At 40.5% G+C, this 27,835-nt stretch overlaps 1 protein-coding gene across 1 annotated transcript in view; it reads left to right on the top strand.

The window, feature by feature from the left end:
• Nucleotides 1–27,835, top strand: part of DSCAM (DS cell adhesion molecule) — a 664,041-nt gene that overhangs the window by 457,391 nt on the left and 178,815 nt on the right. Inside the window, exon 12 of the mRNA XM_064477198.1 lies at nt 17,672–17,845. Coding sequence (XP_064333268.1) covers nt 17,672–17,845 — 174 coding nt within the window. The remainder of the gene's footprint in view (nt 1–17,671; nt 17,846–27,835) is intronic.

The following is a 27,835-nucleotide window of genomic DNA, read 5'->3' as shown; positions in this document are numbered from 1 at the left end:
TTGCTTGGTATCTACCGAATGTATGTTATGTTCTAAAGGATGAGATGAGCATTTTTTCCAGAGATGTTTCTTGCAAGTAGATATGTGCCACACTCCTTCCCTCATATACACCCCTAGAAACCCACCTGAGTGTTTTCATTCAGACCATGAAGTGTCCTGTGTAACATACCCCTGGAAAGACCACGTAGGGAAGGCAGGTGGTTCATGTATGTTATTTCAGCACCTGGGAAAGCTCTACCTTGACTGCCTATGTTGGATAACCACGATCTGCTTGGAGACCCCTGCAAGCCCACACATCTGGAGACACAGTATAAATTGTCAGAATTACTCATCTTTGGAAAATTATTTCCCCAGTATTTAGACAAGTAAGCAAGTATCTGCCCATGAAACTTTTTATTTGGGGCACATTTGTACCCCTGTGTTGCCTTACATGCAAACAAACAGCATACATTTAATTTTAGTTTATATAATGAGACTATGTGATATGACAAACATTTTCCGTGACACTTTTCTTCTTCAAAATAATTTCTAATGTTTGCTGTTGTGCGATGTTCCCTCCCCCTTAGGGTGCTTCCTGCTTCTCACTGCTGCGAGCACTGCAGCACTGAGCGTCCTTGTGTGTTAATCAATGTGCATATGTGTCATTACTTTCTTGAGGCAAATTCCTATAAATACTGTGACCACGTTCTTGATCTCCTCTGGATCAGGACACACTGGAAAATATTAGGGCAATTGACACACTGACCAGTAGTAGGAGGCTGTGTGTTTCTTGCATTCTCGCCAGATAGTAGCCTTTTTTTCCATGATTTTGACCATGTGTTGGGTGAAATGCTTCCCATTTTAATTTACAAATTTAGATTACTAATGATGTTTAAAACGTTTTATTCTTTTTTATGGGCCACTTTTGTTTCCCCTTTAGGGAATTTCATATTCATGCTACTTGTACACTTATCTCCCTGTCTCATTTATTTCTAAGTGTTTCTCATAGATTAAATAACCCTTTGACTGTTATGCGCGTTACAGACACTTTATTCCTTCCCATCACTGATGTGCAGATTAAATTATAGAAGCCTTTTTATCTTTGAAATTTGCATGCAACTTAAAATCATTAAAGAAAAATTAGAAATTTCAGCAAATTTTTTAAAAGTTAAAATTCCACTTGAATAACATCACTTAGAGATAATCAAAGATAAATACTGTAAACAATTTTATCTAGTTTTTCAAGTTCATACCCCGGCAAGTGTGTGTGTATATATACACACACACATCTGTAGATATGCATGTAATTTTGTGTTTTTCTAAAAAATTGTGAGCATATGATTCTTTCTGACCTATAATCTTCTTTCTACAGTTAATGGACTGTGAATGTCTTTCCATGACAACAAATATGGGTGTTCAGCATGACTTTTTAATATCTCTGTTGAGTTTATATTCATATATCAATGAGTACGCCTAACTTCTCTTGCCTTTATTAGGACTGAGTTCAGTGACCTAATGCTACAAGGGTTTATTCCTTCTCATAAGAGGAGTCTGGGTATAGATAGGTCAGGATTAGTTTTTCTCCCGAGTCATCAGAGACCCCCACTGTTTACATCTTCCTCTCTGCCACTCTTCAAAAGCATCTCCTACCATCAGTCAATGGCCACTGAGGTCCAATGACCATTTCTGCATTTCCATGGAGGAGGAAGAGCACACAGAGTCAGTTCCCTCTAAGGATCTATCCAGAATACCTCATAAATCTATTCTGCTCACTGCCCAGGGGTGGTCTGCAGGCTGTATTACAGCTAAGCCTGTGGACATCATGACTACAACACAAGCTATTTCACTAAGTGAGAGGGGAGGATGGACTCTAGGCAACTAAGGGTGTCCAATTCTATTGCTGGATATTGTGTTTGATTCTTCCAGTTTTTCAGTTATAAAAATGTCACAGTGACTTCTGTCTCACTGATCTTTGTACATGTGTCCATTTTATTTCTGGGGATAAATTTCTATAAGTAGAATTGCTGGCTCAAAGAATAATCAATTTCTATAGATTTCAGTATGCATTGGCCGCTGGTCATCATCGTTTTCACTTATGCGCCCTCCCGCAGTTTATAGTATTGCCTGTTTTTAACAATGAAAATAATACCAGTTATTATGCTTGGTTTTAAAATATTTTTCAATAGAATAGGGGGAAATTGTATATTATTATTTTAATTGTGCAAGTAATAAAGATGTTTCTTAAGAAAAATTCAGCCACACTGTGGAATGTGTTTCCCATAATCAAATAGTCACTAAGAGCGTAAGTGCAGCTCCCCTATGTGTGACACACACCAAAAAAGAGAAAAAAAATAAAATAAATAAACGTACGCAGGCTGTTCCTCTGTGAGATGCAACAATTTAATCCTGGGGCGGCAGAATTCCAAAGTAAATTGCAGTGGTTTAAGGGCAGCTATTGCAGAAATGAAACAATCTTTGTTGAAAAATAATGTTATTACATTTTTGACCTTGGGTCTGGATACACAAAGTCTAAGATATTCAATTCTGTCTCCTGATTTTTTTTTCTTTTACATGAACAAATGGTCTCTTGTCTAAAAGGGATTGGAAAAAAAGTCAGGGCTTAATACCATGGTGGACCTCACCTGTGCTCCCAGAACTCCATAGCTAAACAAATGTGTGTCATTTACACTGGAGGAAATAGGTTTCAATTGCTGTTCTGGGGACTGGAGCCATCCCCTTGTTAGCTTCTGGGGGACAAATAGGGGCTGCTAATGCAAGCGATACACAGATCACCAACCCATGGTTGGCTTGGACATCCTTTGCTCTCTGGCTGCCCACAGATAGGACCACTTCTGACTTCCATGGAAGCTGTGGTCATAGCCATGTCCAAGGACAAGAGTCAAGGCATGCCAGGTGTAGGGGGTGAGAGAGCAGTGGGGAGTAATTTGCATTTAAAATAAGGTGGTCAGAGAAGGACTCAGAAGAAGGTGACATTTGAGCAAAAACTTAAAAGAAATGGGAGATGAGCCAAGTGAATATCTGAGGGAGCACTGAAGGTCAGGTGACCACAGCCAGGGACAGAAGTGGGTCTATACCTGGAATGTTTCAGACACACTAAGGAAGACATTGGAGTGGGGTCCTGCTCACTCACTGCAGAGTGAGTAAAAGGAGGTTCTAGAGGTCCCAGCAGGTCAGATTCCTCATCAGTCATTTTAAAGATGTAGCTTTGCCTGGGGGTGTGGGGGTGGGGGGAGTGCAGGCAGTGGGGATTAGAATCAGTCGTGACAGTGATGTTCTCCTCTCCTCCTCTACGGAGTGGAAACCACAACTTAGGAGGCTACTGGAGTAATGAAGGGAAGCTGTGTGCTCTGCATAGCATTTTTTTAATTGAACTATAGGCAGTTACAGTGTCAATTTTTAGTGTACAGCATAATGTCCCAGTCATGCATATATATATATACACATATATTCACTTTCATATTCTTTTTCATTAAAGGTTATTACAAGACATTGAATACATTTCCATGTCCTTTCCAGAAGAAATTGGGTTTTTTTAAATCTATTTTTATATATAGTAGTTAATATTTGAAAATCTCGAGCAGTGTTTTAATAGGATCCAGTTGGCCCTGCTGTTGAAAGCAGACTGTATGGAGGGAGGGATTTGCAGCTGGAGACCTGTTAGGAGGCCTTTGCTGTGATGTGGCTTGGGCGAACCAGCAGTCAAGAAGGGGCAGTTGGTTTCTGAATCTATCTGGCTGATGGACTGGATGTTTGAGAGAAAGGGAGGAGCTAAATATGAAGTCCGGGTCTTTGAGAGGGGGTGGAGGTGTCATTTCAGCCTGGGGTCAACATCAGGAGTTTGGGCCTCTCTCTCTGTAGACACAGCCCAATTCCCAGTATTCTAAGCAATGATACATTTTCAAATACCCTAATTATTTTTTTATTGATGAACACTTTCTCCGTGGTCAGGGCTTATCCCTTCTACATTCTGCTCTGCCACCATATGGCCCACATTAGCATCACCTCAGTTCCATGTCAGATTGATCTGTGTTCAACACTCATCCTTCAGCTGTCATTTTCCAGTGAGGAATATCCCAGGTTCTTTGTTCATATTGATTCCTGCCTTTTTGCACTTTAGTCAGTTTAGTTGGAAGGAGGTTAGTAGCTTGCATTACTTCCAGGGAGAGAATGGAGGCTGCCTGATTTTCTCTTAGAAAGAACTTTATTTTTTTTCCCCTGAATACACCAAAGAGCTGACTTTGAAGTCCAGTAAATTTATAGTCTGTTCCTTGATGTTATTCATTTGGGGTCAATTTTCCCACAGTTGTGGCATGCCTATTTCATATGCAGATTCAAATCACCTTGCATGTAAGAAAATTTTTCTTGAATCATATCTTTAAATATTTCTTCTTGTCAATGTTTGCATTTTGTTTTCAGTGTCTCCAATTATGGTGGCATTAGATTCCCTTGACCTGTCCTCCAGAGCTGTCATTTTCTCTCTGATTTTTTAACTTATTTAATTTCCATTTTTAATTTTTTTATGTTTATTCTCTGTTTCTCCCCCCACAAAATCTGTTCTCCTTTGTGCTCTCTCCAGTTTTGCCCTCATTTTTGTGATTTTATTTTTCCCCTTCTTTCTCTAGTTCTGCCAGCTCACCATTCTTTCTCAAGTTCTCGCTTCATAGACATGTGGCTGTTTAATTCACAGTTATTGTCTAAATCATGACATTTTTCGGATGAGAGTTTGTAATCTGATTCCTCTCCCTGTTTTATTCTTCCATTTTCTTCTGTGGTGTCTTTGCTCATTTGCTCCTTGCTAGCTTCCTCTTTAGTGTTCACATGGAGAAAATACATATCCTCAGAAAGAAATTGCTTTGTGAAAATGCCTGGTGCCTCACTGAGCCCTCCTTCACTGGTTCTAAGACCACACTAGGTCCAAGGAGGCTCCTGCCCCACCCAGCCCGGGCGCACTGTGGTCACTGATGTCCATTTTGTCTCTCTGATGTGCCCCCAACTTGTACAGTGCATACTCTGCTGATGTTTGCTCAGAGTTCCAGCCATGGTCCATCTCTCCTTGTCTTTCTGCTTGTACCTCTACTCAGTGTACACTGTTGGTTGCCCAGTTAACTATTTTGTGGTTGAGTTTTAGCCATTTTCTAATTTCATGCAAAAAAAATAAAAGAGTTTGTATTTTCTATTCCTGTTTCTCCCATTTGCTTTTGTATGGTTTCCAGGAAGAAAAGAAATGCTGATTTTATGCTGCCACCTTTAAACCCTTTAAACTTAAATCCTATTGTTTATATACCAAGCTTTATTAAATTTGGACTTTATTTCAGAAAAATAAAGGAGAGGTAGTAGAAATCATCACTTAAAGTGAGCTGAGTTCAAACCCCAGACATACACCATCTTTCTGGGTTACTACAGGAAAATTACTGCATGAACCACAGCTTCCTTCTATGGGAAGCAAATAAAATAAGGGGATTAATGTGATGACTTAATAAGATGATTCATGGAAAACATTTATCATGGTGCCTGGCACACAGCAGTTAGTCAGTACACATTATCTGTTACCATCATTATTGTCGTCATCACCGGCTCACATGGTCAGCCAATTGTCCTAAAACCGTGTATTGAGTAGCCCAACCTTTCCCCGCTAACTTGAATTCCTTTATAGTCTATGAAAAAACAAGCATCTGCTGAAGTCTGTTTTTGAATCCCTCTCTCTGTTGCAGTGACCCATCTTTCTTGCCCCAGGACCATGCATATTAGAGGTCTGTCTCTTCCTAATGTGTTTTAATATCTCATACAACAATCCTCCCCTCATTATTTTTCTTTTTCAAAAACGTCCTGGAGGGGAGGGTATAGCTCAGTGGTAGAGTGCCTGGTCAACATGCATGAGGTCCTGGGTTCAATCCCCAGTGCCTCCATTAAAATAAGTAAATAAATAAACCTAGTTACCACCTCCCCTAAAGTTTTTTTTTAATGTCCTAGATTTCTCACATGAATTTTTGTTTGTGTGTTTCCTCTAGATAAATGTTAGGCAAATTTTATCAAACTGAAAGATAATATTCTGGAAAGCTCAGCAGATGGTAATAAACTTAAAGGTTGCCATGGAGAACAGCAGCATCACTCACCTGTTGAGCCTCCCAGACAGTATCATGGAGAGTCCATTTACTCAGATGTTTTTTATGTCCACTGTAATTCTATTGCTTTTTTACTTTGGTCTGTGGTAGTGAGTATTTGTAAGCTTCTGCCTACAGTTTTCGTTGATCCTCTTTGGTTTTCTGTGTGGAAAGGTGTTACATCCACAGCCAGTGTTTATTGACTCTGCAGCTGTCTGTGTCTCTTTCTTTTACGGGCAAAGGTGAAGTTGTTCTTAATTTGCGGAGTCCTTTTTTTCTTCCACTCTTCTAACACATACAGAGGGCTGCAGTGGGATGGGACTCCCCCTTTCCTGCCTGTTTCTCTCACCCCTCTCCCTGTGCCCTTCCTGCTCTTAGCTGTAGCACACCTGTGACATTAGTGGTGAAAATAAACCCAACTTCGAAGTCAAACATGACTCCGCAGGTACCACAAAGCAGCTCTGCTTGTCTCGTCGCCAAGTGGGAACAGTGGGTCTCACTGAGCAACAATGAGCTCTTGGAAAAGGACGGTGAGCAGAACAGAGACGATAGGTGTTCAACATATTGTTTTATTTTCTTCCTGTGATGATAGAATAAAACTCACTGGGGATAGAAAACTTCAGCCATTCTCTCTGCCAAAATAAGTGGAGTCTTTGTGGCTCTGGGAGCTACTCTGAGACCATCTTAGACCGACCCCTACTCCCACCCAAGGAAGCTGCAGTTACCCGAGCCTTGGTAGAGTCACCAGGATGCTGGGCCCCAGGGTCCATCTTGCCTTCCCTTCCCTTCTTTTTTCTCCACTCCTCTGTCTTTCTCCTTTCTCGTCTTTCCCCAGGAACTTTCTAGCAGTCCTCTTGTGGTTAGAGACAGCCCCACCGAGGACAGATGTTTGGGGAGCTCTTGCTTCAGGTGGCTGAGGACTCGGTATGGTAGACATAGCTGCAGGGGTGCCTCACTGCCCACAGTCCCAGTGCAAAGCCCAGGTGGCACCAGCCAAGTCCAGCCGCTTAAGCTGCCTCCAGCATCACTTGTCCCATCAGTAAGTGCTGATTTGTGTCAGTTCATGGTTCTACTTTCTGATAAGTGAACGAGGAACAAATATTCCATCCTGATGATAAATAAGGATCCTTACAGGTTAGGTACAGAGTTGAAGTCATGAAACTGGTGTGATAAACTAGTGGACCACCAAGTTCTAACAACCTCTGGGCAGGCCCTAATCTAGGCCACCTGAATTCATTTGTTTTCATTGGATAGGATTCTTCGGGACAGACAGGAAGAAATTAAAGAAAGAAAGAATTACACAGTGAACACAATAACATACAGATGTACAAAAGAAATAACCTTGACGCTGTCCCAGTTAGGGTGTGGTGTTTTATTAAGAAGAAATTGAGTACGGGGAATTAGATGCGTGCAAATTTGTAGACAGATGGGAGGAATCCAGCTACCTTTAAGGAATTTGAGAAATGTGGGAACCACAAGAAGCCCCTCCCATCTGTGGCTACAGCCGCCCAGAGAACTAAAGCAGTGGTTTGTTCTCCGGGACTTGGATGTTTGGCATCTTGCCCACACGTCAACTCACTGCTTCTAAAGGAGAAGGTGATTTCTCCTTCCTGGCATCTTCCAAATCATATTCAAGTGCCTCTTACTGATGAAATACAAACCAGAACCTGGGGACGCAATCAGCTGGGGAAATGTTTTCCTCAGGCTTCCCGTCGCTGTAAATTAGAGAAGAGTTTAGAAGGACAGCAGTAGTGCTAAGGATCGGCAGACAATGTCTAATGCGAAGATGCAGACATACAAAACATGACAGGCGCATTTTGTACCACGTGGAAGCTTCTTTCTTTGGTCTTGGGAATAGCCCCCCAGCCTGGAACTGGACCCGTGCTTCAGTACTGTGCCTCTGTCCACTTCAGGGTTCTTCTCTGGAACAGGACCCCCAGAACCCAGTCATCTATCACAGATCAAGGTTCCGTTCCCAGCTGCTATGCCTGAAAGAGGTGCGTCTGCTGTTGCTATGGGCACCTGCTCTCTCCTTGTCCCACCCCACTTCTGTCTTTGTACCTACTCACTCCCTTCAACCCGCCAGCTGTTCTCAGAGAAGGAGCGCCCTCTCCCTGAACAAGGAAACAAACTCATTCCTCAGGACAACGGCACCCTCTCCATAAGGACGAAAGGGACTGTGATTTGATTCCTTGGTGAGGAGAAGGAGTCGCTTCCAGCCTTAGCATTTGTGTGCAACCCCAGGAGCATAAAAGTGATCTCCTCTCTCCTATTATATTCTACTCCAAATCGATCTTCGTCCACCCTGCTGGGGGACTCTGCATGTGCTCATGGACCACCTTCTTCTGGTCCCAGCATGTGGGCATGGACACTCACTTACCTTCATGCAGCCTTGCTTCCTTTCGTGTGAACGATCTGTATACTCTGTAAATGGAGTCTTCTTCCCGTTTCATATGTGATAAAATTAACAATACCGTGAGAATCGGCCCCTTGCTCAAGGGCACAATTCATAAGTTTCAGAGACAGCATTAGGACCCAGCTCTTCTGGCTCTTAGTCAAGTGTTCTCACTGCAGACCAGCCAAGACTTCAGAATGTAAGAAAAGATGGACCAATGACTGTATTTGCGGCTCCTTCAAAGCAGGCTCACTTGGTGACAGGAAGCAATCCTTTTTCTGCTCTTCCCACCCACTAAGTCCTTGAGAACACTGCTGGGCGTATTTTTCCAATAAATAAGAAAGGTCCCACTGTATTAACATACCCAGTAAGTCAGTGTGTGCCTCACCTAATGCCTGAATGTTTCTTTTTCATGAAATGGAGCATTAAAATTGTCCCCACTTGACCCCAGCTATCCTCAGAAAACTGACAGCTTTTTAATTAATGACTTCTGGTTGCTATACATCTGTCTTCCAGCTAATTACCCAGAGTGCTTACCTTCTGCTAACAAGATTGTAAAGTTTTGAAATATAGCATGCACTGTGTTAAATATTGCTCGGTACAATAATGATGAATCTAAAATAGATGACCAAGAATTCTGTCAAACCATGGTCAGGTCCACTTCCCTCAAATTAACCAGTACTGACCTTGGGACTGTTGTCCTTAGGGTGGATGAACTGGTTCACCGTTGTTCTGTTAGCAAGAGTGATCGCATTTATAAATCGTGGAACCCTTCAAGTTAGGTTCATTTTCAGATTAAAAAAAAATTTAATTGTTTTCAATTGCATTTGTGCTTTATCTGTCTCCATGAGGACCTTTTAGTAATGCAGAGGCTTCCCTTGGTCCAGATAGGAATTATTAGATAATCCTTTTCAGCTATTTAATTCAGAAAGGTTAGCAAGGTAGCTAAATTTTATATTGTAATTCTTTAGTATGAATATGTCAACTATTATAAGTATTTTTCTGGTGAAAATTCTTTGAGGAAAAGGAAACATTTATGGTTTTGACATGTATAATCCTATAACTTTCTCACATTCTATCAGTATTTCATTAGATTTTCAGGATTGTAACACGGTTTTACATAATTAGTAACTCTCATAGTGTTTTCAGATGTTCTGGTTTGCTGTACTGTAGATGTATTTTTTAATTCTACATTTGGCTGAATTTTCAGGTTGTGTGTACTAAACTAGATCTCGCTTCAAATTTGCAGTAACTTGAAGAAACCATCAACAGCCTTTATAGATTTTCAAATGACCAAATTTAAGCACTTAAATAAAAATTAAAGATTTTTTCTTTGATTTTTAAGTTCCAATAATATTCTTTATCCTTACCCTAAAGAACATATTATCCATAAGAAGGCATTTTATAATTTGTGAAATCAAATCCTTAAAAGATACAATAAATTTTATAGGAGAAAAACATACGATCATCTCAATAGATGATAAAAAGGTATTAATAATATTCAACATCCAATCTTAATTAAAACAACAAGTATAAAAATTAAGTTTTGTTAAATAGGAATATAGGAGCACTTTTTAGGACCCAAAGTGCTTTGACAAATGAAAGAAAAAAAGACAAAAAGATACATGAGCAAAGAAGATAGAGTGTTCACCAAAGAGCAAGTACAAACTACTGATACATTCATGACAAGATGCTTAAACTTATCTGTAAGCAAACGCAACCCCAAAATTAGTAAAATCATGTAAACTGATGAGATATATGCTGTATTGATGAAGATCAAGAAGATTAATAGTGTATATGTGTGAGGAAAATAATTAACCTTAGCCAGCACCAGTGGAAATAAAATTGCTCCTACTTTTTACTAAGCAACTTAGCAGTATATTTTAACACTTAAATGTACAAAATTCCACTTCAAGGATTAACCCAAGAGAATGGCTACCATTATATCTTTCTCTCTATTGATGTTGATTGGTAAGTGGAGAGGTTCATTTCAACATGATCCTTAGTCTTGTGGAGTGGGAAAGACATAAAGTCAACTACTCATAAAATGATTAAATAATTAGAAGCAGAAATTAGAAAAAACAAACAACAATCATGTGGGATTTCTATATGCCATACCCTAGTTTAAATATAAATGCATACACCACCCTATGAAGGAGATTCTGTTACCTCCATTTTACAGGTGGAAGTAAAGGAAATAAAGGTTACCTAATTACCTAGTTTCTCACAATGTAATTGCTGTGTAACAAATTACCAGTCAGATTGTTGGCCAGGGATACAGTCATATCAAGGCTCAACTGGGGAAGATCTTCCAACCCACTCATGTGGTTGCTGGCAGAACTCAGTTTCTCACAGATGGTAGGTTGAGGGAGTCCCTTTTGGAAGCCTCTCCATTAGGGCACTCACAATATGGCAGCTCACATTTCTGCAGAGTGAGTTCTGACCTCAGAGAGAGAGATTTAGAAAGAGGCCACAAACTTTTGTAACCATAGCTACTTGCCCAAGATCCACCACAGAGTAGGTGCTTAATAATTGGACAATAAATACCATTTGGTAAAGACAAACCACAATTTTATATGGGCTTATAAAAGATTAGGAATGCTTTAATCCCCCAGAATAATGGAATCTTGAGGAGAAAAGAGGGCAGCTACTTGTTTCACTGTTTAAATTTTTGAGAAAAAAATTCACAGTTTCCTAATCTGAAATTCTCATGTTTTAAAACCCCAATAGGTAAACTAGTAGATAGCTTTCATTATTTTCCAAAATCAGTCACACATTTACTGATATGTTCATTATTCATCAAATACTTGTTTAAATCTTCCGTGAATTTTCATATGAATTAAGTTTTAAATGATCTATATTATACATGTTTCTCTTGTAATTTCACATTTTATACATTTTGACAACTTTTTAACTTTTCCCAAGGAATGAACAGATACAGGGATAAGAATGATTTTGTTCGTTTTGTCTCACTTTGTAAAATATTCAGTAGCTGATACTGAGGAAAGCAACGTATTGAAATTATTTTAAAATATTATTATATTTTAAAGACTTTTTCATCCATGATTTTGAATTCTTTACAAATAAGGTGAATTAAATTTTTTTCTACTTAGAATGGTGTTGTATTTCATACATTAGGTAGGAGATAAAGAACTAATCCAAATATGTGAGTATTGTTAGTATATCCCCACTTCCAACTTTACAATTATATTACATCTATGCTTTTCACATACCATTGTATCAGATGTCAGCCAACAAGTCAAATTCTGCCCAAAACCTGCTTTTGTAAATAAATGTTATTGGACCACAATCATGCTGATTTTGTTTATGTATTTTCTCTAGCTACTTTCATGCTTCAGTGGCAGAAATAAGTACTTGTGACAAACCATATGGCGTGCAAACCATAAAATACCTATTACTTGGCCTTTATAGAAAAAAATTTTCAATCACTGTCTGAAAATATTGAGAACTTTTTCCATGAACATGGTTTAGTGCTCCATAAATATGTATTTAGGTCTTCCGTAATTATCAGTAACTTTTATAGTTTTCAGTAGGCCAGACTTGTTAAATTTGTCTCTAAATATTTAATGTTTTAATGCAAATTTATTTTTTATTTCAATTTCCAATTGCTTGTTACTAATATATAAAATAAAATTATTTTTGAATTTTGTATTTTGATGTATCCTGTGATTTTACTAAAAGCACTTACAGCAACATTTTTGTAGACTCTTTGATTATCCAAGTAAATATATCATCTGTGAATGAAGACAGTTATAGTCTTCTTTTCTAAATCATATGTATTTTATTTCATTTTCTTTTTTTATTGCTCTTGCTAGATTCTTTAGAACAATGTTGAATAAACAGAGCAAGACCAGACATCCTTATCTCTTTCTTGATCTCTGATGGAAAATAATTTCTTTTTTTTTACAATTAAGTATAATGTTAGCTGTGAGTCTTTTGAAACCTTTTGCCAAGTTATTCCATTCTGTGACTAGTTTACTATGAGATTTTATCAGGATGTTTCATTCTATAAAATATTTTTTCTTTTTTCTTTTTATCTATTCAAGTAATTATATTGTGCTTCTTTTTCTCTTTGTTGTTATGATGAATTTCACTGACTAATTTTTGAATTTAAACCAACCTTGCATTCATAGAGTAATTCTCTCTTGATGACATATTATTGCTGATAAATCCTAATGTTTGGTTAAGGATCTCTACGTCTGTGTTCATTAGGGATATTGGTCTAGAGTTTTAAGGTCTTTGATTTTGGTATCAAAATGATACTGACCTCGTAAAATCAGTGATAAAGTATTCCCTCGTCTTGTATTTTTTGAAAGACTTTGTGTAAAATTGATAATGTTTTTCTTTAAGTGTTAGATAGTATTCACTAATGAAGCTGTCTGGGCTCTGAATGTTCTTTGTGGATGGTTATTGACTAAAAATTAAATTTATTTATAGATAGAGGATTATTAAGGTTATCTAATTTTTCTTGAGTGATCTTTGAGAATTTGTATCTTTCCAGAAATTTATCTATTTAATGTAAGTTTTCAAATTTATTGGCACAAAGTTATTCCTAATATTTTTTTCTATTATCCTTTTAATTCAAGTAGTGTCTACAGTGATGGCCTCTTTCATTATAGTTATTTGTAACTTGTGCCTTCTTTTTTCTTGATCAGTCCAACTAGAGGCTTATCTACTTTTTTCCCCCAAAGAACTGGCTTTTGGTTTTATTTATTTTCTCTATAGTTTTTCTGTTTTTTATTTCATTGATTTCAGTTTTCCTCATTATTTTCTTACTTACCCCTTCTTTGGGTTTTATTTGCTCTTCTTATAGTAGCCTCTTAAGGTGAATGCTTTAATCATTGATTTGTGATTTTTTCCTTTTCCAATACAAATGTTTAATGCTACAAACTTTCATCTACGTGTTGCTTTTAACTGCATCCCACACATTCTGATATGTTGTTTTCACATTCTTATTCAACTCTAAATATATATATTTCTACTTATTCATGATTTATTCTTGGACTCATGAGTTATTTAGATGTATATTATTTAATGTTCAAATATTTGAGGTTTTCCCGGGTATAGTTCTGCTATTGATTGCAATTTCAGTTTTCCTCTGGACTTAGAATATAATTTGTATTATTTTATCTTACAGCATGTTGTATTATGGCCCACAGTCTTGTCTCTTTGGATAGCAGTTCCACGTGTACTCCCAGCCAGTATGCATTCTGCTAATGCAGGGTGCAGAGCTCTGTAAATGTCAGTGAAGTCAAATTGATTGATGGTGGTATTAGAGACTTCCATATTTCACATATTATTTCTTCGACTCCTATCTTTTTTGCTTCTCTTTTTAGGCTGTAATTGCTCAATGTTAGAACATTTGATATTGTGCTAGAGCTCTAGGATAATCTATTCTTTATTTTTCACTCTTTTGCACTTTTTGTTTTAATCTGGATAATTTCTATTGACTTAGCTTCAAGTTATGTTCTCTGCCATGTCCAATCTACTGATTAGCTTAAGGAATTCTTTAGACTTAATATTGTGTTTGTTATTTTTGACATTTTATTTATCTCTTTCATGTATTTTTTAATATTCTTTCTGAATCCCCCACCTATATATGGGTATTAATCACAGTCATTGTAAAGTCCCTGTCTGATAGTTCCATACCAAGTTTTCAAAACTATTGATGATTTCTTCTCTGATTCTTTTTTTCTGACTTTTTTTGTGTGTGTCATATTTTATTGAATTTTGGCCATGGTGCGTAAAGAGTAGAAACTGAAGTAGGTTATGCTTTTTTCCAGTTCTTTACTTCTTACCTGCTTTCATGCCCAGGACCTTGTGTTCTCACCATGTGCCAAAGATAAAATTCTTTACCTGTGCCTTATCTCCTTGCAGGGTTTTTCATGCTTTGCAATGAGGTCTACCTAGTAGTTTGCCTGTGACTCCAACTTTCTGATTCATTCAAAGAAAAGTATGATTTTGTAGATTAACAGTTTTTTTGTTATTAGAATGGAAGTGTTATTCTTTTTTTAAAACATTTTTATTGAGTTATAGTCATTTTACCATGTTGTGTCAAATTCCAGTGTAGAGCACAATTTTTCAGTTATACATGAACATACATATATTCATTGTCACATTTTTTTTTCACTGTGAGCTACCACAAGATCTTGTATATATTTCCCTGTGCTATACAGTATAATCTTGTTTCTCTATTCTACATATGCCTGTCAGTATCTACAAATTTTGAAATCCCAGTCTGTCCCTTCCCACCCCCTGCCCGCTTGACAACCACAAATTTGTATTCTGTCTATGAGTCTGTTTCTGTTTTGTATTTATGTTTTTTTTTAATTCCACATATGAGCGATCTCATATCATATTTTTCTTTCTCTTTCTGGCTTACCTCACTTAGAATGACATTCTCCAGGAATATCCATGTTGCTGCAAATGGCGTTATATTGTCGGTTTTTATGGCTGAGTAGTATTCCATTGTATAAATATACCATCTTCTTTATCCAGTCATCTGTTGATGGACATTTAGGCTGTTTCCATGTCTTGGCTATTGTACATAGTGCTTCTACGAACATTGGGGTGCAGGTGTCTTTTTGAAGTATGGTTTCTTCTGGATATATGCCCAGGAGCGGGATTCCTGGGTCACATGGTAAGTCTAGTCCTAGTCTTTTGAGGAATCTCCACACTGTTTTCCACAGCAGCTGCACCAAACTGCATTCCCACCAGCAGTGTAGGAGGGTTCCTCTTTCTCCACAGCCTCTCCAGCATTTGTCATTTGTGGACTTTTGAATGATGGCCATTCTGGCTGGTGTGAGGTGATACCTCATTGTAGTTTTGATTTGCATTTCTCTGATAATTAGTGATATTGAGCATTTTTTCATGTGCCTATTGATCATTTGTATTTCTTCCTTGGAGAATTGCTTGTTTAGGTCTTCTGCCCATTTTTAGATTTGGTTGTTTGTGTCTTTCTTATTAAGCCATATGAGCTGCTTGTATATTCTGGAGATCAAGCCTTTATTGGCTTCATTGTTTGCAAAAACTTTCTCCCATTTTGTAGGTTGTCGTTTTGTTTTACTTATGGTTTCCTTTGCTGTGCAGAAGCTTGTAAGTTTCCTTAGGTCCCATTTGGTTATTCTTGCTTTTATTTCTATTGCTTGGATAGACTGCCCTAGGAGAACATTTTTGAGATGTATGTCAGATAATGTTTTGCCTATATTTTCTTCTAGGAGGTTTATTGTATCTTGCCAGGACATATTTCACAGAACTAGAACAAAGCATAATAAAATTTATATAGAACCACAAAAGACCTAGAGTTGCCAAAGCATTACTGAAGAAAAAGAAAGAGGCTGGAGGAATAACTCTCCCAGACTTCAGACAATACTACAGAGCTACAGTCATCAAGACAGCATGGTATTGGTACAAAACAGACATATAGACCAATGGAACAGAATAGAGAGTCCAGAAATGAACCCACAAACTTTTGGTCAACTCATCTTCAACAAAGGAGGCAAGAATATACAATGGAATAAAGACAGTCTCTTCAGCAAATGGTGTTGGGAAAACTGGACAGCAGCATGTAAATCAGTGAAGCTAGAACACTCCCTTACACCACACACAAAAATAAGCTCAAAATGGATCAAAGACTTAAACATAAGACAAGATACAATAAACCTCCTGGAAGTGTTATTCTTTTGTGTCTTACTCCATCCTTAGTGGAAATGGAACCCTGTTATATATACATTTTTGTTTGTTTGTTTGTTTTTGTTTTGTTTTGTTTTAATTGAAGTGCAGTCAGTTACAATGTGTCAGTTTCTGGTGTGCAGCACGCTGTCCCAGTCATGGATACACATACATCCTCTCTAGTTGTTCTGTTTTGATAGAAACCACCTGTTGGAGGGATTCTGCTTGCCCTTCTTGTTCCCTGTGAAAGGTCCCCTTAGATACATTATTAATTTCCTTTGTCTCTTTAGGGGCCCAGATACCTGAAGTAGGAGTAAGGGAGGGAAGGCACGGCCAAGTCTCTGCCACTGTGAGCTGAGGGTTGCCAAGAGGTAAATGGTCAGTTTGGTGTGGAGACAATGGAAGGAAGTGCATCCCCCTCTCGTTCCCCAGATGCAAAGCCTGACATTTCCTGCATGAACAGGTGACTGCCCACCTGTTCAGCTCCTGTGTAGGTTCTGGGGACACAGAGACTAGCAGCTCCTGTCTAGAACACACATTCGGTCCACACTTCGGGCTTTCCCCAGGAAGGTGGAATTGGTCCTTACCCATGAGTGTTACCCCCAAATCTTCTGACTCAGGTCAGAGAAGAGAGAAGCTCTATCAGCCTTGCAAGGCCTGGACCGCATCCTCTTAGTCCCAGAAGAGGGACGGGCAACATAGCAGGTTAATCCAACTACCATCTTCCCCCAAATCTCCTGAGACCTTAATCCTGGGTTATTATTTCTAAGTTGATTTTCCAGAATGGTTTCACATGGGTCTTTCATATCCTTCATTCATCACATCTATGATCATAGCATATCACATCTGCACAATTATCTCTTTGAACGCAAGCACTCTGAAGAGAGTAGTGTTTTGGGTTTGTGCTGTCTTAGTGCAATGACCTGACTTATTTGTTTCAGTGACATTAAATGATGCCAGCAGTGCATCGTATTTCTAGGCTGGAAGCGACACACGTAGGAGAGAAGTCTGCAGTGCTGGGATTCTCCTTGTTGTCTCAGATGTGTGCATCACAGGAGGTCTTCTGATGCCGTGTCCCTGAAGCACTCCTTGTTTGCATTCATGTTAAGTCCCTAGGAACACAAAAAATGTGTTTAGTCACATGAGAGATGTCAACTTCTGTAGTCATTCTACTGTGACTTCTGTGAATAATTCATGAACTACTTAACACTCATCAAATCTGGCTTTTTAGGTAGAAACTATCTGTAGGGTCTCTTACTCTTTATGTCAGAATTTGAAATACAGTCATTTTGAATAAAGGTGTTTTTCCCTAGACAAGAATTTCAACGTTGGAGGAAAGAAAAAAAAGCTTGGTGTATCTGGTGCCTGTTTTCTATGATGTGTGTTCGGAATCCATCACTTCCTCTACTGGCCGAGGTGGCCTGAGCTCATTGCCTCCCCATATTGGTGTTTGCATCACCACTCCTCTTTTATTCTGTTCCAGGTGCTGGGGTCCCCCAGTTCCAACCAATCGCCCTGAATGGCCGAATTCAGGTCCTCAGCAACGGGTCTTTGCTGATCAAGCACGTCGTGGAAGAAGACAGCGGCTACTACCTCTGCAAGGTCAGCAACGATGTGGGCGCGGACGTCAGCAAGTCCATGTACCTCACGGTGAAAAGTAAGGAAGAAGAACACTTTGTTTTAACTAAAGAGGTCTCTGGGGGCTTCTATCTGCAGTGCTCTCCACACACACTGTTTCAAAACAACACAACAGAAACAAAATGTGGTTTGCTGCAGCCGGGGTTTGAGATTTTGCTGTCCTAAAAGCAGAGTGGAGAGGACGGTAGAAGTCCAGCTGGTTGTCACAGCATGCCTGTCCCCTCGTATCTGGGGCAGGGAGCCACGTGCTTCTCTCTCTGGGATTCCCCTGACTTGAGGGAGATGGGCACGGGCTCTGGGCCCCCCAGCCCACCAGCGGCTCTCTGCCTTTCGCATCCACATTTCTCTCCTGTTGGTTGTATTATGGAAAGGCCTAGAACCCAGTCTCAGCTGTGTTCTTTTCAGATGTCTATTTTTTCATGCTTTCTGTCATTTGCAAGCTGGCTTGTCCATAGGTTTTCTTTTTAAGATCCTTATGAAATCAAGAAACTAGAAACTTCCTTATCAACACACACACACACACATCCCTACGATGAGCTAAAACATGTAGTGCTCTGCTCCGGGTCCATGTTGCTGACCCATTTTATAGGACGGGGCACCTTAGAGTGGAATTATTTTTATACTTTGGTAACTGAACCACCAAAGAAAGGACACGAAGTGGACCAACTTTTACTGAGCGCTGCTTGCTAGCAAATGGGTGTGTCTAACTTACGGCAAAGGACTTACATCTTTCTCCATTCATGTTCTTTTCTATTGGGTAAATGGTGGTTTGTTTCTGACTACAGGCTTTGATCAGGCTTCGTCTTTTTATTTTAAATATGCTGTTGATAGGTTGTCAAGGATCTCTGCCATGTCATTCATTAGGGGGATTGGATTCAAAAGTGAATTTCAGTGGGGTGTGTGTGAGAGAGAAAAAGATTTAAAGGCTAGCTACACAAAGACTTGTATCCATTCTATTTTACTAAGAATTTATTCTGGTTAATCCATTCTTTCTAACAGAACAATGAAAATACCAAGCCACCTATTTGCTATACTTCCGTATCTTGGAAAATTATAGTTCTGAAATAAGGTTGCCTTGGAATATATTGGGCACATATCCAATACATAGTTTTAACTTCTAAATTTTATGCTCTAGAGGAACTGATCTGCAAGAATCTGAAGACAAATGATCACATTACTTAAATCCAAGGTTGAAATGATAATTTTTTAAAATAATATATTGGTGAAATATAAAGGAAACCCAAGATCTGAAGACCAGTATTGACCAGTGTTGATCCATCTTTACCCAATGAAAGGAATATATTTTGCAATTGCTTTTATGTATTTTAAATTTATAGAACTTTTTTTATCCCACTCGAGTGTATCTGGGCTCTAATAGATACAGGACCCTGTGAAGGATGTAAGTACAGCAAACCATGGACCTTACCTTCGTGAGCGAAAGTGCTTACGTTTTGAGAAGGGAGAGAGCACGGCAGCCCGTTGAGCCTGCTGGTTGTGGTACAAGGTGCGGAGGGAGGTGCACGCTGATGTGTCTCTCAAAGGAGGACAGCACTGTTGTTCTGAGGGGATTAAGAGAGGGCTAACAATCTTTAGAGATGGGTAGAATTTAAAAATGCAGAAACTGAAGGTTTTCTCCTCAGCTCCTCTCTCCATACCTTTGATACTGGTAGTGGACGTAGGACTACAAAGTTATCCCCTGGCCCCGAGTGAGCTTTCTGTCTTGTGGGGCCGTCAGGCCTGGGTGTGGGTAACTCCTGTCCAGCTGAACCCACCACGGGACAGAGAGCAGGACTCTGGGAATGCACAGACAAGGGTGCGGTTTATACTCACTTGTAGGATCAGTGATGACAGGATGAAACGTGGCATCTGAGTTTTCTTTAGAAAAATAGATCTGGGTTTTTTTAAACATTAGATTCACTGAAGAATAACTTACATAGAGTAAGATTCACTCTTTTAGGTGTACAATTCCATGAATTTTCATAAATATATGTAAGTGTATAACTACCACCAAAATTAGCATATTGAACATTTTTCATCATCCCATAAAATTCCCTTATGCCTCTGAGGGCATCTCTTCTCCCCATTCATGACAACTATTGATACACTGCAGTTCTTTTAGTTTAGCCTTTCCAGGCTATTATATGAGTAGAATTGCTCATATGACTGTCTTTTCACTTAGCATAATAAATGTATGTTGTATTGAGTAGCTCCTTTTACTGGTGAATAATATTCTATTGTATGGATGTCCAGCATCTGAGTTCAGTCCTAAGGAACGCAGTGGATTCCAAACGATAGGATTGTTGAAGGTAAACAGAGGTACTGGAGGGAGAGGGAACAGAGAGAGCAGATGTAAGAAATCAGAGACCCAAGGCAAGAGGTAACTGTGTTTGAATGTTGTACCCAGTGCGTGGAGGGGGCTTAGAGAAAGAAACATTTACAGTGAGTGTTCATCACAGAAAAATGGTTCCTAGAGTTGGCCAGTCTTAGCTTCTCCCTCTTCAATCTCACAAACGACTAGTGGAGAGGAACATTTATGTCACAGTTCATTTTACCAGTTCTTGATAACCCTCACGTGGCTTTATAAACTATTTCTTGTTTCAGGCATCCAGTATTTTTAACCCTTTAAAATTGTAATATTTAAATTCTGAAAAGTGAAAAATAATAATAATTTAATAAAGAGATATAGGAGCATGAAGAGAAAAGATGTCCCGTGAACATATCTGTCCCTCAGGCGGTACCCTTGAAACAAAACAACACAGGGATGACTCCCGTTTGTTCCTTGTGTGTTTGCTTGACAGGATTATTATGTGCCTGAAAACTGATGCATTAGGCTATGCACATGGCAATGGGAGATCTGCTGTTCTACTGAGAAAATGGGAAGCAGTGGGAGCAGAGAGTGCTGGCTCCGATCTGACGGTGGGGAGGGCAGAGCTGGTTCCCTGCTGCCATGCACCCCTGTGGTGTTAACAGGAGTCTTCCAGATACTGCAGCAAGGAAGGTTCTGGGCTGTCCTCCCCTGATGTTTCTCAGGCTTGTATCAGGCACAGGGAATCAAAGCTGAGATGTTTACAACTCTTATTTCTTGAAGTAATTTTTTTGTCCTATTCTTCTTTGCCTCTCATTCTAGAACACATGTTAGCTCACTTGATATTTTCCCAATATCAAGATTTCTGGTTCTTAGGTCATTTTTCTTCAATCATTTTTCTCTCTCATCAGGTTGCATGTTTTTAAATCTACTTTAGTCATTCCTGGCTCTTCCTTCATCTTTCTCCAACACATGTAAGCTCATGCACACCTGTGCTGAGGTGTTCATTTTAGTTATTTCAATCTTCAGCTCTGGGATTTCGTTTTTTGTATTCTCTATTTCTTTGATGAATTTCCAATCTGTCTAATTATGATGCATATATATTAATTTGTGATGATGGACATATTTATGATAGTTGTTTAAATCCTTGTTTGTTATTTACACCTGAGTGTTTTTCTGGTCGGTTTCTGTTGACCACTGTTGTTTTAGCGTCGGGCACGTTTTCCCCGTTGTTTTGCACGTCTGGTAATTTTTTAAAATCAGATACTGGATGTTGTAGGTGACACACTGCAGAGACTCTAGATTCTGGCATGTCCCTCCAAAGGGTGGCCTTTGTGTTAGCAGAACCTCAGTTAGCTGGACTTGACCTACAAAATTACCCCCCTCCCTTGCCTTGGGCTGCAGTTGAAGTCTCTGGGCCATTCTTCCAGCCTCTGGTGATGCTTTTCCCCTGAGCCCCTGTGGTCTCCTGAATTGTTAGTTGTCATCCAAGATTTGGGCAGATTGTATATGCAAATACTGGGACTTATACTCTCTGTGACTCCCTTCTTCCCAGGGTTTCCCCCTGACGTTCTGATGGCTCTGCCGGTCCTCACTCTGTCCTCTGTATGTGGAGCTGATAGGTGGTGGGAACGTGCAGTGGTCCAGCCGCTCTGGACAGCAGTTTAGCGCTTCCTCAAAAAGTTAAACATGCAGTTATCATATGACCCAACAATTCCACTCCTGGGTATATACCTGAGATAAATGAAAACCTGTGTCTACATGGATACCTGTATATGAATGTTTATAGCAACACTATCCATAAGAGCTAAAAAGTGAAAACAATTCAGATGGCCGTCAAGTGGTAAACAGATAAACAAAATGTAGTATATCGTGTAATAGAATGTCACTCAGTCATACCGGCAAGTGAAGCCACGATGCATTCTGCAACATGGATGTACCTTGAGAACATTCCACTAAGTGAAACCGGGCACAAATGACCGTATACCATAGGATCCCATTCATATGAAATGTCCAAAACAGGCAAATCCATTGAAACAGAAAAAAGATTAGTGGTTACCAAGGGCTGGAGGGGTGGGCCCACGGAGAGTTACTGCTAAAGGGAACAGGGTTTCGTTTGGGGATGTGGAATGTTCTGGAATTAGAAAGTGGTGAATGTTGCAGAATTCTGTGAATAGACTAAAAAACACTCAACTATACACTGTAAACGTGAGTTTTATGGTATGTGAATTACACCTTAACAAAGCTATTTTTTTTAAAAAATCCTAGAATATCCAGCAATTTCTAATGAATCTGTGCCACAGTTGTTCAGAGTTTAGGTTTTGAAATTTGATAATCTGTTTTCAGGTCCCAGTTCCATGGCTTATTAGTTATATAAACTTGGGGGAGTTCTCTAACCTTTCCAAGCCCAGTGTTCCTCTCCTGTAAAATGGAAATAATTGTGCAGACTGTCTAAAGCTGTGAGGATCAAGTGATAGAATGTTCTGGCAGTGAGTGTCTCTAGAAGGAGGAAGGACCAGGTCTTCATTAGCAGAAGTGGCTGCACTCAGACCCTACATGCTCATGGATACTTTTGCATTGAGTTTGTTTGTTGTTCTTTTTTCAAAAAGTTCCTATGCTCTCGTCACGTGGTAAAACAGTTGTGTCTGTGTGACACGGTAAAGATTTGATAGGAACCTGCCTGTCCTCCCCTCACTGTTACTTGAAATTTTCTTTGCTTTCCTCATGTGTTTATTCTTCCAGATAAACGTTTGTCTATTTCAAAAAAAAAACAATCATTGGGGGTGACTAAAATTTCATTGCATTTGTAGAATAATTTGGGGTGGGGGACCCACATCTTTACAGCGCTGAGTCCTCACATCCAGGAATGTGGAGCTTGTGCTTTCTCTGTTCTGCCTGCGTGTCCCTTACTGGAGGTGTGCAGGTTTCTCCATCTGGGACATAGGCATATTTTATTATTTTTCCCCACAGAATTTTGAATTTTGTATGCTATTTTAAGTAGATATTTTGCCTTTCCCTTTTATGTGTACAGTTGATTCCCCAGTTCTTAATAATTTTATGTTATTATTAGACTCCAAATGTTGTTGGAATGTTTTTGCAGTTTTAACAGCTTCATGGTGGGATGATCTGTGACCAGAAGTCTCAAAGATATATGCATTTCAGTTTCAATAGTAGCTGACTCATCCTTTCATTCATTCAGCAAACATTTGCTACATTCCTCTATGTGCCAGGAAGTCAGTCACGCATCTGAGCTGGGATTCGCAAACCTCTGTGCTCCCATTTCATGGTGGGTCCATGCCTGCCAGCCACAGCCCACCAGTCTCACACAAGTAGTAGACGAAGTTGGGTTTTTTCTTGTCATGCTGGAGAACACACACTATGGAGACCAGTGGGGTGTCTACATATGAGGGTGTCAGAAAGGATGTACTGGATACCTGGGCCTGTGTTAAGGGATTTGGAGCAAGGGTCAAGAAAGCAGCACTCGGCTCGGGATTGGATGCTGTAGGCAATGGGGGTGATTCCACAATTGGATATCTTGTAAATCTCATCCATGGCTTGGGAGGGATGGAGCCAGGCCGAAGCTGTGGTTAGTAAAATGCAGTCGTCACTCAGATGAGCGAGGACAGTGAATGTTTGGTCATTCTGTTGTGTATTTGGACGATGGTGCTCATGCTGTGTCTGTGTTCACACATGATGATGGAGTGGGCTTGTTTCATCTTGTTCCATCTCAGCCCCGAAGTAGCCTTGTTTGCTGTTGCTGTTCTGTGAAACTGTTTACATTCAACGAGAGAGCACCAAGCCCGGCCGGGAATTCTCAGCCGGCTCCTGGACCTCAGGGGCTGCCTTTCTCTCTTGTGTTTCTCTGAATCATTGCTGTCACGTCGCTGATTTAACGTAATTCCCTTGGAAAAGAATGCGGAAGACAATGGGTAGTTTTGTTTAAACACAACAAAAGGAAAGAAAAGCAGCTACAGATAAATGCCATCTTCAGGGACTACTGGACCACTTTTTGGAGGGGAGAGGTAATTAGGTTTATTTTATTATTTTTTTTTTAATGGAGGTACTGGGAATTGAACTCAGGACCTCACGCATGCTAGGCATGCGCTCCACCCCTAGCTATAGCCTCGCTCCAGACCATTTTTATTGTGACTTCAGTGGGAATAAGCTTACAGCCCATCTGTCTTGTTATGGACCTTGTGAACAAGTGCATGGAAAAAAGCTAACGGAAAGATGAGGCTTAGAGATGTTCCTCTGATGCCTTATACCATGTAGAGTCTGGGTATCTGTGCTGAAATGCTCGCTGTTCTCTTGGGGACTCCCAGGGTTGACTTTCTGCAAGGCAGTCCGAACTACTCACATTAGGACACATCCAAAGACAGCAGCCCCAGAGAAGGGTGACTGAGGAACATCTGTAATGCAAGGGCAGGTCCTGGGGGGATGCCCTGGCCACCAGGGAGTGACTGGCCGTCTGCTCTTTGCAGTTCCAGACATAGTTGTGTCAGGAGGTGGGAAGTGGTGGGAAGTGAGCCTTTGAATATATGTTTTCCCATTTATTCAGTTAAATCCCACACCCTTAGCCAGTTCATGCCAGCACCTCAAGGGGGAGGTTCTGGCACATGCGTCTGTCCACGTAGCTGCTGATCTTCAGGGGGTCACAGAGGAGCAGAGCCCATTTACACACAGACAAGTACAATCCCCCTCACTCTGAAGCTGTGTGAGCGGAACAGGTACCTGATTTTTAGCTCATCCTGGGCACCAGAGTGTGGTTTTAACGGTCAGTGTTCTGTATCAAGCACTGGAGGACCACACAAGGTTTATAAGCATGATGCAAGCATTGCTGAGAATGACTGACTCAATACTCTTTATTTTCTCTAAGGAGACCCATAAGGTAAACATTATTCAGGTGATTCTAATTTAGCCTTCTGCCTAAGGAAATGGCCCAAAGGCATCACTTCCTGCTGGTGGGGCCTGGTTCTCACTGCGGAAGTCCATCCAGAGAAGTCCCCGCCCTGCTCCCTGTACCTTGTTACTTAGCTCATGTCCTTGCTCGGAGTGGAGTCCTGATTGTTCATGAGAGGGGAGCCGGGAGCAGGAGAAAGCTTGATGTGTCTCTTTTGTGGTGCGACCGGCACAGAGGACAGAGTTCTGGGAGGAGGGGCCGGGATGAAGCCCTTACAGCCCACGAGGATGTGTCCTTGGATAAGCCTTGTCCTCTGTCCTTTCTCCTAGTGAGTGTATCTGTGTCAGCTTTGTTTTTAAAAAAAATGAAATCACGTGAGATACTTCGGTTTGCGTCTGCTTTTTTGTTTGACAGTATCTCCTAGTTGTCTTTCTAGGTAAATATGTGTAGCTTCATCTCATTTTTTTTCATTTTTTTAAACTTTCTATTAATTTTTAGGGTTTTTTTTGCTTGTTTATACTTTTTTATTTACTTTGGGGGGAAGGTAATTAGGCTGTTTGTTTGTTTACTCCATCTCATTATTTCTAACAAGTGCATCACATTTCACTGCATGGTTTGGCATCACTTTTATATCCGTTCTTTTCTTAGACATTCAGCTTGGGAACCAATTCGTGTGTTCGTGTCCCTTGAGAATAACCTCCTCTGGGCCTTGTAAGTGGGTCCTCCCCACTGTTTGCAGCGGGAAGAAACGCAGCAGGGAATGAGCAAGAAAGCTGAGGCCAGACCATAGCAGACCCTGAGGGCACGTTTTTCAGAATGTGTATTTTTCGGTTTTCATCATTTCTGCACTTTTCAGCTACTTGCTCCTGGAGAACAGTTTTTTCTCCCCAGAGACACAGGTCACACGCCCAGTCCTCTGTGGCTCAGCTATAGATGTGATACGAATGGGCCGTTGCTAGAAAATCGAACCAGAATAAGTCAGATGTGCTTTGCAATTCTGAGTCCATAGCTATTAATTTTGAATGTGACAAAGGAGAGAAAAAGCACATTTTCTTCAAGGCTATTGATAATACATTAAAGGAAAGGCACAGCCCTCTGAAAAGAATGAGGAGAAAAGGGAGTTTGGTGACCGTCTGTTGTGTTAACAGGTGCATGGCAATGGTGACTGCTGTCACTTTGTCACACTGCTACCTTGTCCTTGTGTTGAGAGCGGAGGAGAGTCAGGATAAGCCCAGGACCACTGAAATAGTTGCCATCTCCTGAGTTGTCTGCAGAGTCACTCCTGAGACCGCCGATGAGCCCCCCTTTCTTATGCACCCCGTGGAATTATTTCTGCAACTGTAAAAAGTAGGGGTGTAACGACTGCCTCCCACGTTGTTACTGTTACTGTGCAGATGCTAAGTGGATCCCCTCTGCTCGGGCGATCCTATCCCCCAGGCAGCGGTCTTGGGTGTGTGTCTGTGTGCCTGTAACAATTACCTTTGTTTTCTTCTCTCTCTTCTCTCCATATTTTATAATAAAGACACATTAACTTTACATCATTGTGTTTAAGTTATAAGACATCAAGGGGAGGAGTGAATGTTGTCCCCAGGTACTTTACCTCCTCTTCTGAGGAAGGGGTTGGAGCGGTTTAGGTCGTACACAGGACAGTTCTATTGTGTTAGGTGGAAGTATGGCCTGGCTGTTGTCTTTACTCAGCGATGAAGTGTGGTGTAAGGAAGCGTGTATCGGTGCTGAGTTGACACACGGTGAGCTTGCAATGGTTAATCTTATATGTCGACTTGGCTGGGCTGTGGTGCTCAGGTGTGTGGTCAAACACCATTCAGATGATGCTGTGAAGGTGTTTTTTTGGATGAGATTAACATTTGAATCAATAGACTTTGAGAAAAGCAGATTTCCCTCCTTAATGTGGGTGGGCCTTGTCCAATCAGTTAGAAGTTCTTAGAGAAAACAGACTGAGTTGCCCAGAGGGAGAAGGACTTCTGCCTTCCAGTTGCCTTCTCACTGGAGCTGCCAAAGTAACTCTTCCCGGGGTCTCCACCCTGCCAGCCTGCCCTGTGGATTTTGGACTTACCAGTCCTCATAATCACGTGAGCCTATTCCTTAGCACAAATCTGTTGGTACCTCCACCCTGTCAATTCTCTTTCTCCAGAGGGTCCTATAGATATAGACTTTGGTGCTAGCGGCTGGCAGCTCAGGAGGGACCATGTGTCCACATGCACCTTGTAGCGGTGGCTTCCGCAAAGTCGTACATGTTAACGTGCCATGGAAGTCCCATATTGTTTACGCAGAGTTGGAACTAAAAATATTCTCTACAGGCACTCAGGGTCAGGCTTTTGATTTGGGAATACCCCCAATTTAAAGTTGGAAATATGCATTGGATACCTACTACATTTAGTTTCTCTAGCTGCCGTAACAAATAACCGTCACTTAGTGACTTAAACAAAATAAAACGCTCCCATTCATGATCTCAGACTTTGCAGGTTTAGAAATCTAGTGGGCTCGGCTGGCTTCTCTGCTTTCATCTCACAAAACCAGAATCAAAGTGTCACTGGGGCTGCGTTCCATTCTGAGGCTCTGGGGGAGAATCCACTTCCAGGCTGTTCAGGCTGTTGGCAGAATTTTGCTCCTTGTGGCTGTAGGACTGAGGTCCTTGTTTCTGGGCTGGCTGCCACCCAAGGGAGCGCCCTTCATCCCATGAAGCCTTTCCGTCCCTTGCGTGAGATCACTTGCATGTCAGGAGGCAGCAAGCTCAGGTTGAGTCCTTCTCCCACTTCCGATCCTCTGACTCTCCTCCTGCCCCA

The sequence above is a fragment of the Camelus dromedarius genome, chromosome 2 (assembly GCF_036321535.1).
Source record: "Camelus dromedarius isolate mCamDro1 chromosome 2, mCamDro1.pat, whole genome shotgun sequence".
NCBI lineage: Eukaryota > Metazoa > Chordata > Mammalia > Artiodactyla > Camelidae > Camelus > Camelus dromedarius.
The sequence above is the reverse complement of the archived record's forward strand: the minus strand, read 5'-3'. Positions and strand labels throughout refer to the sequence as shown.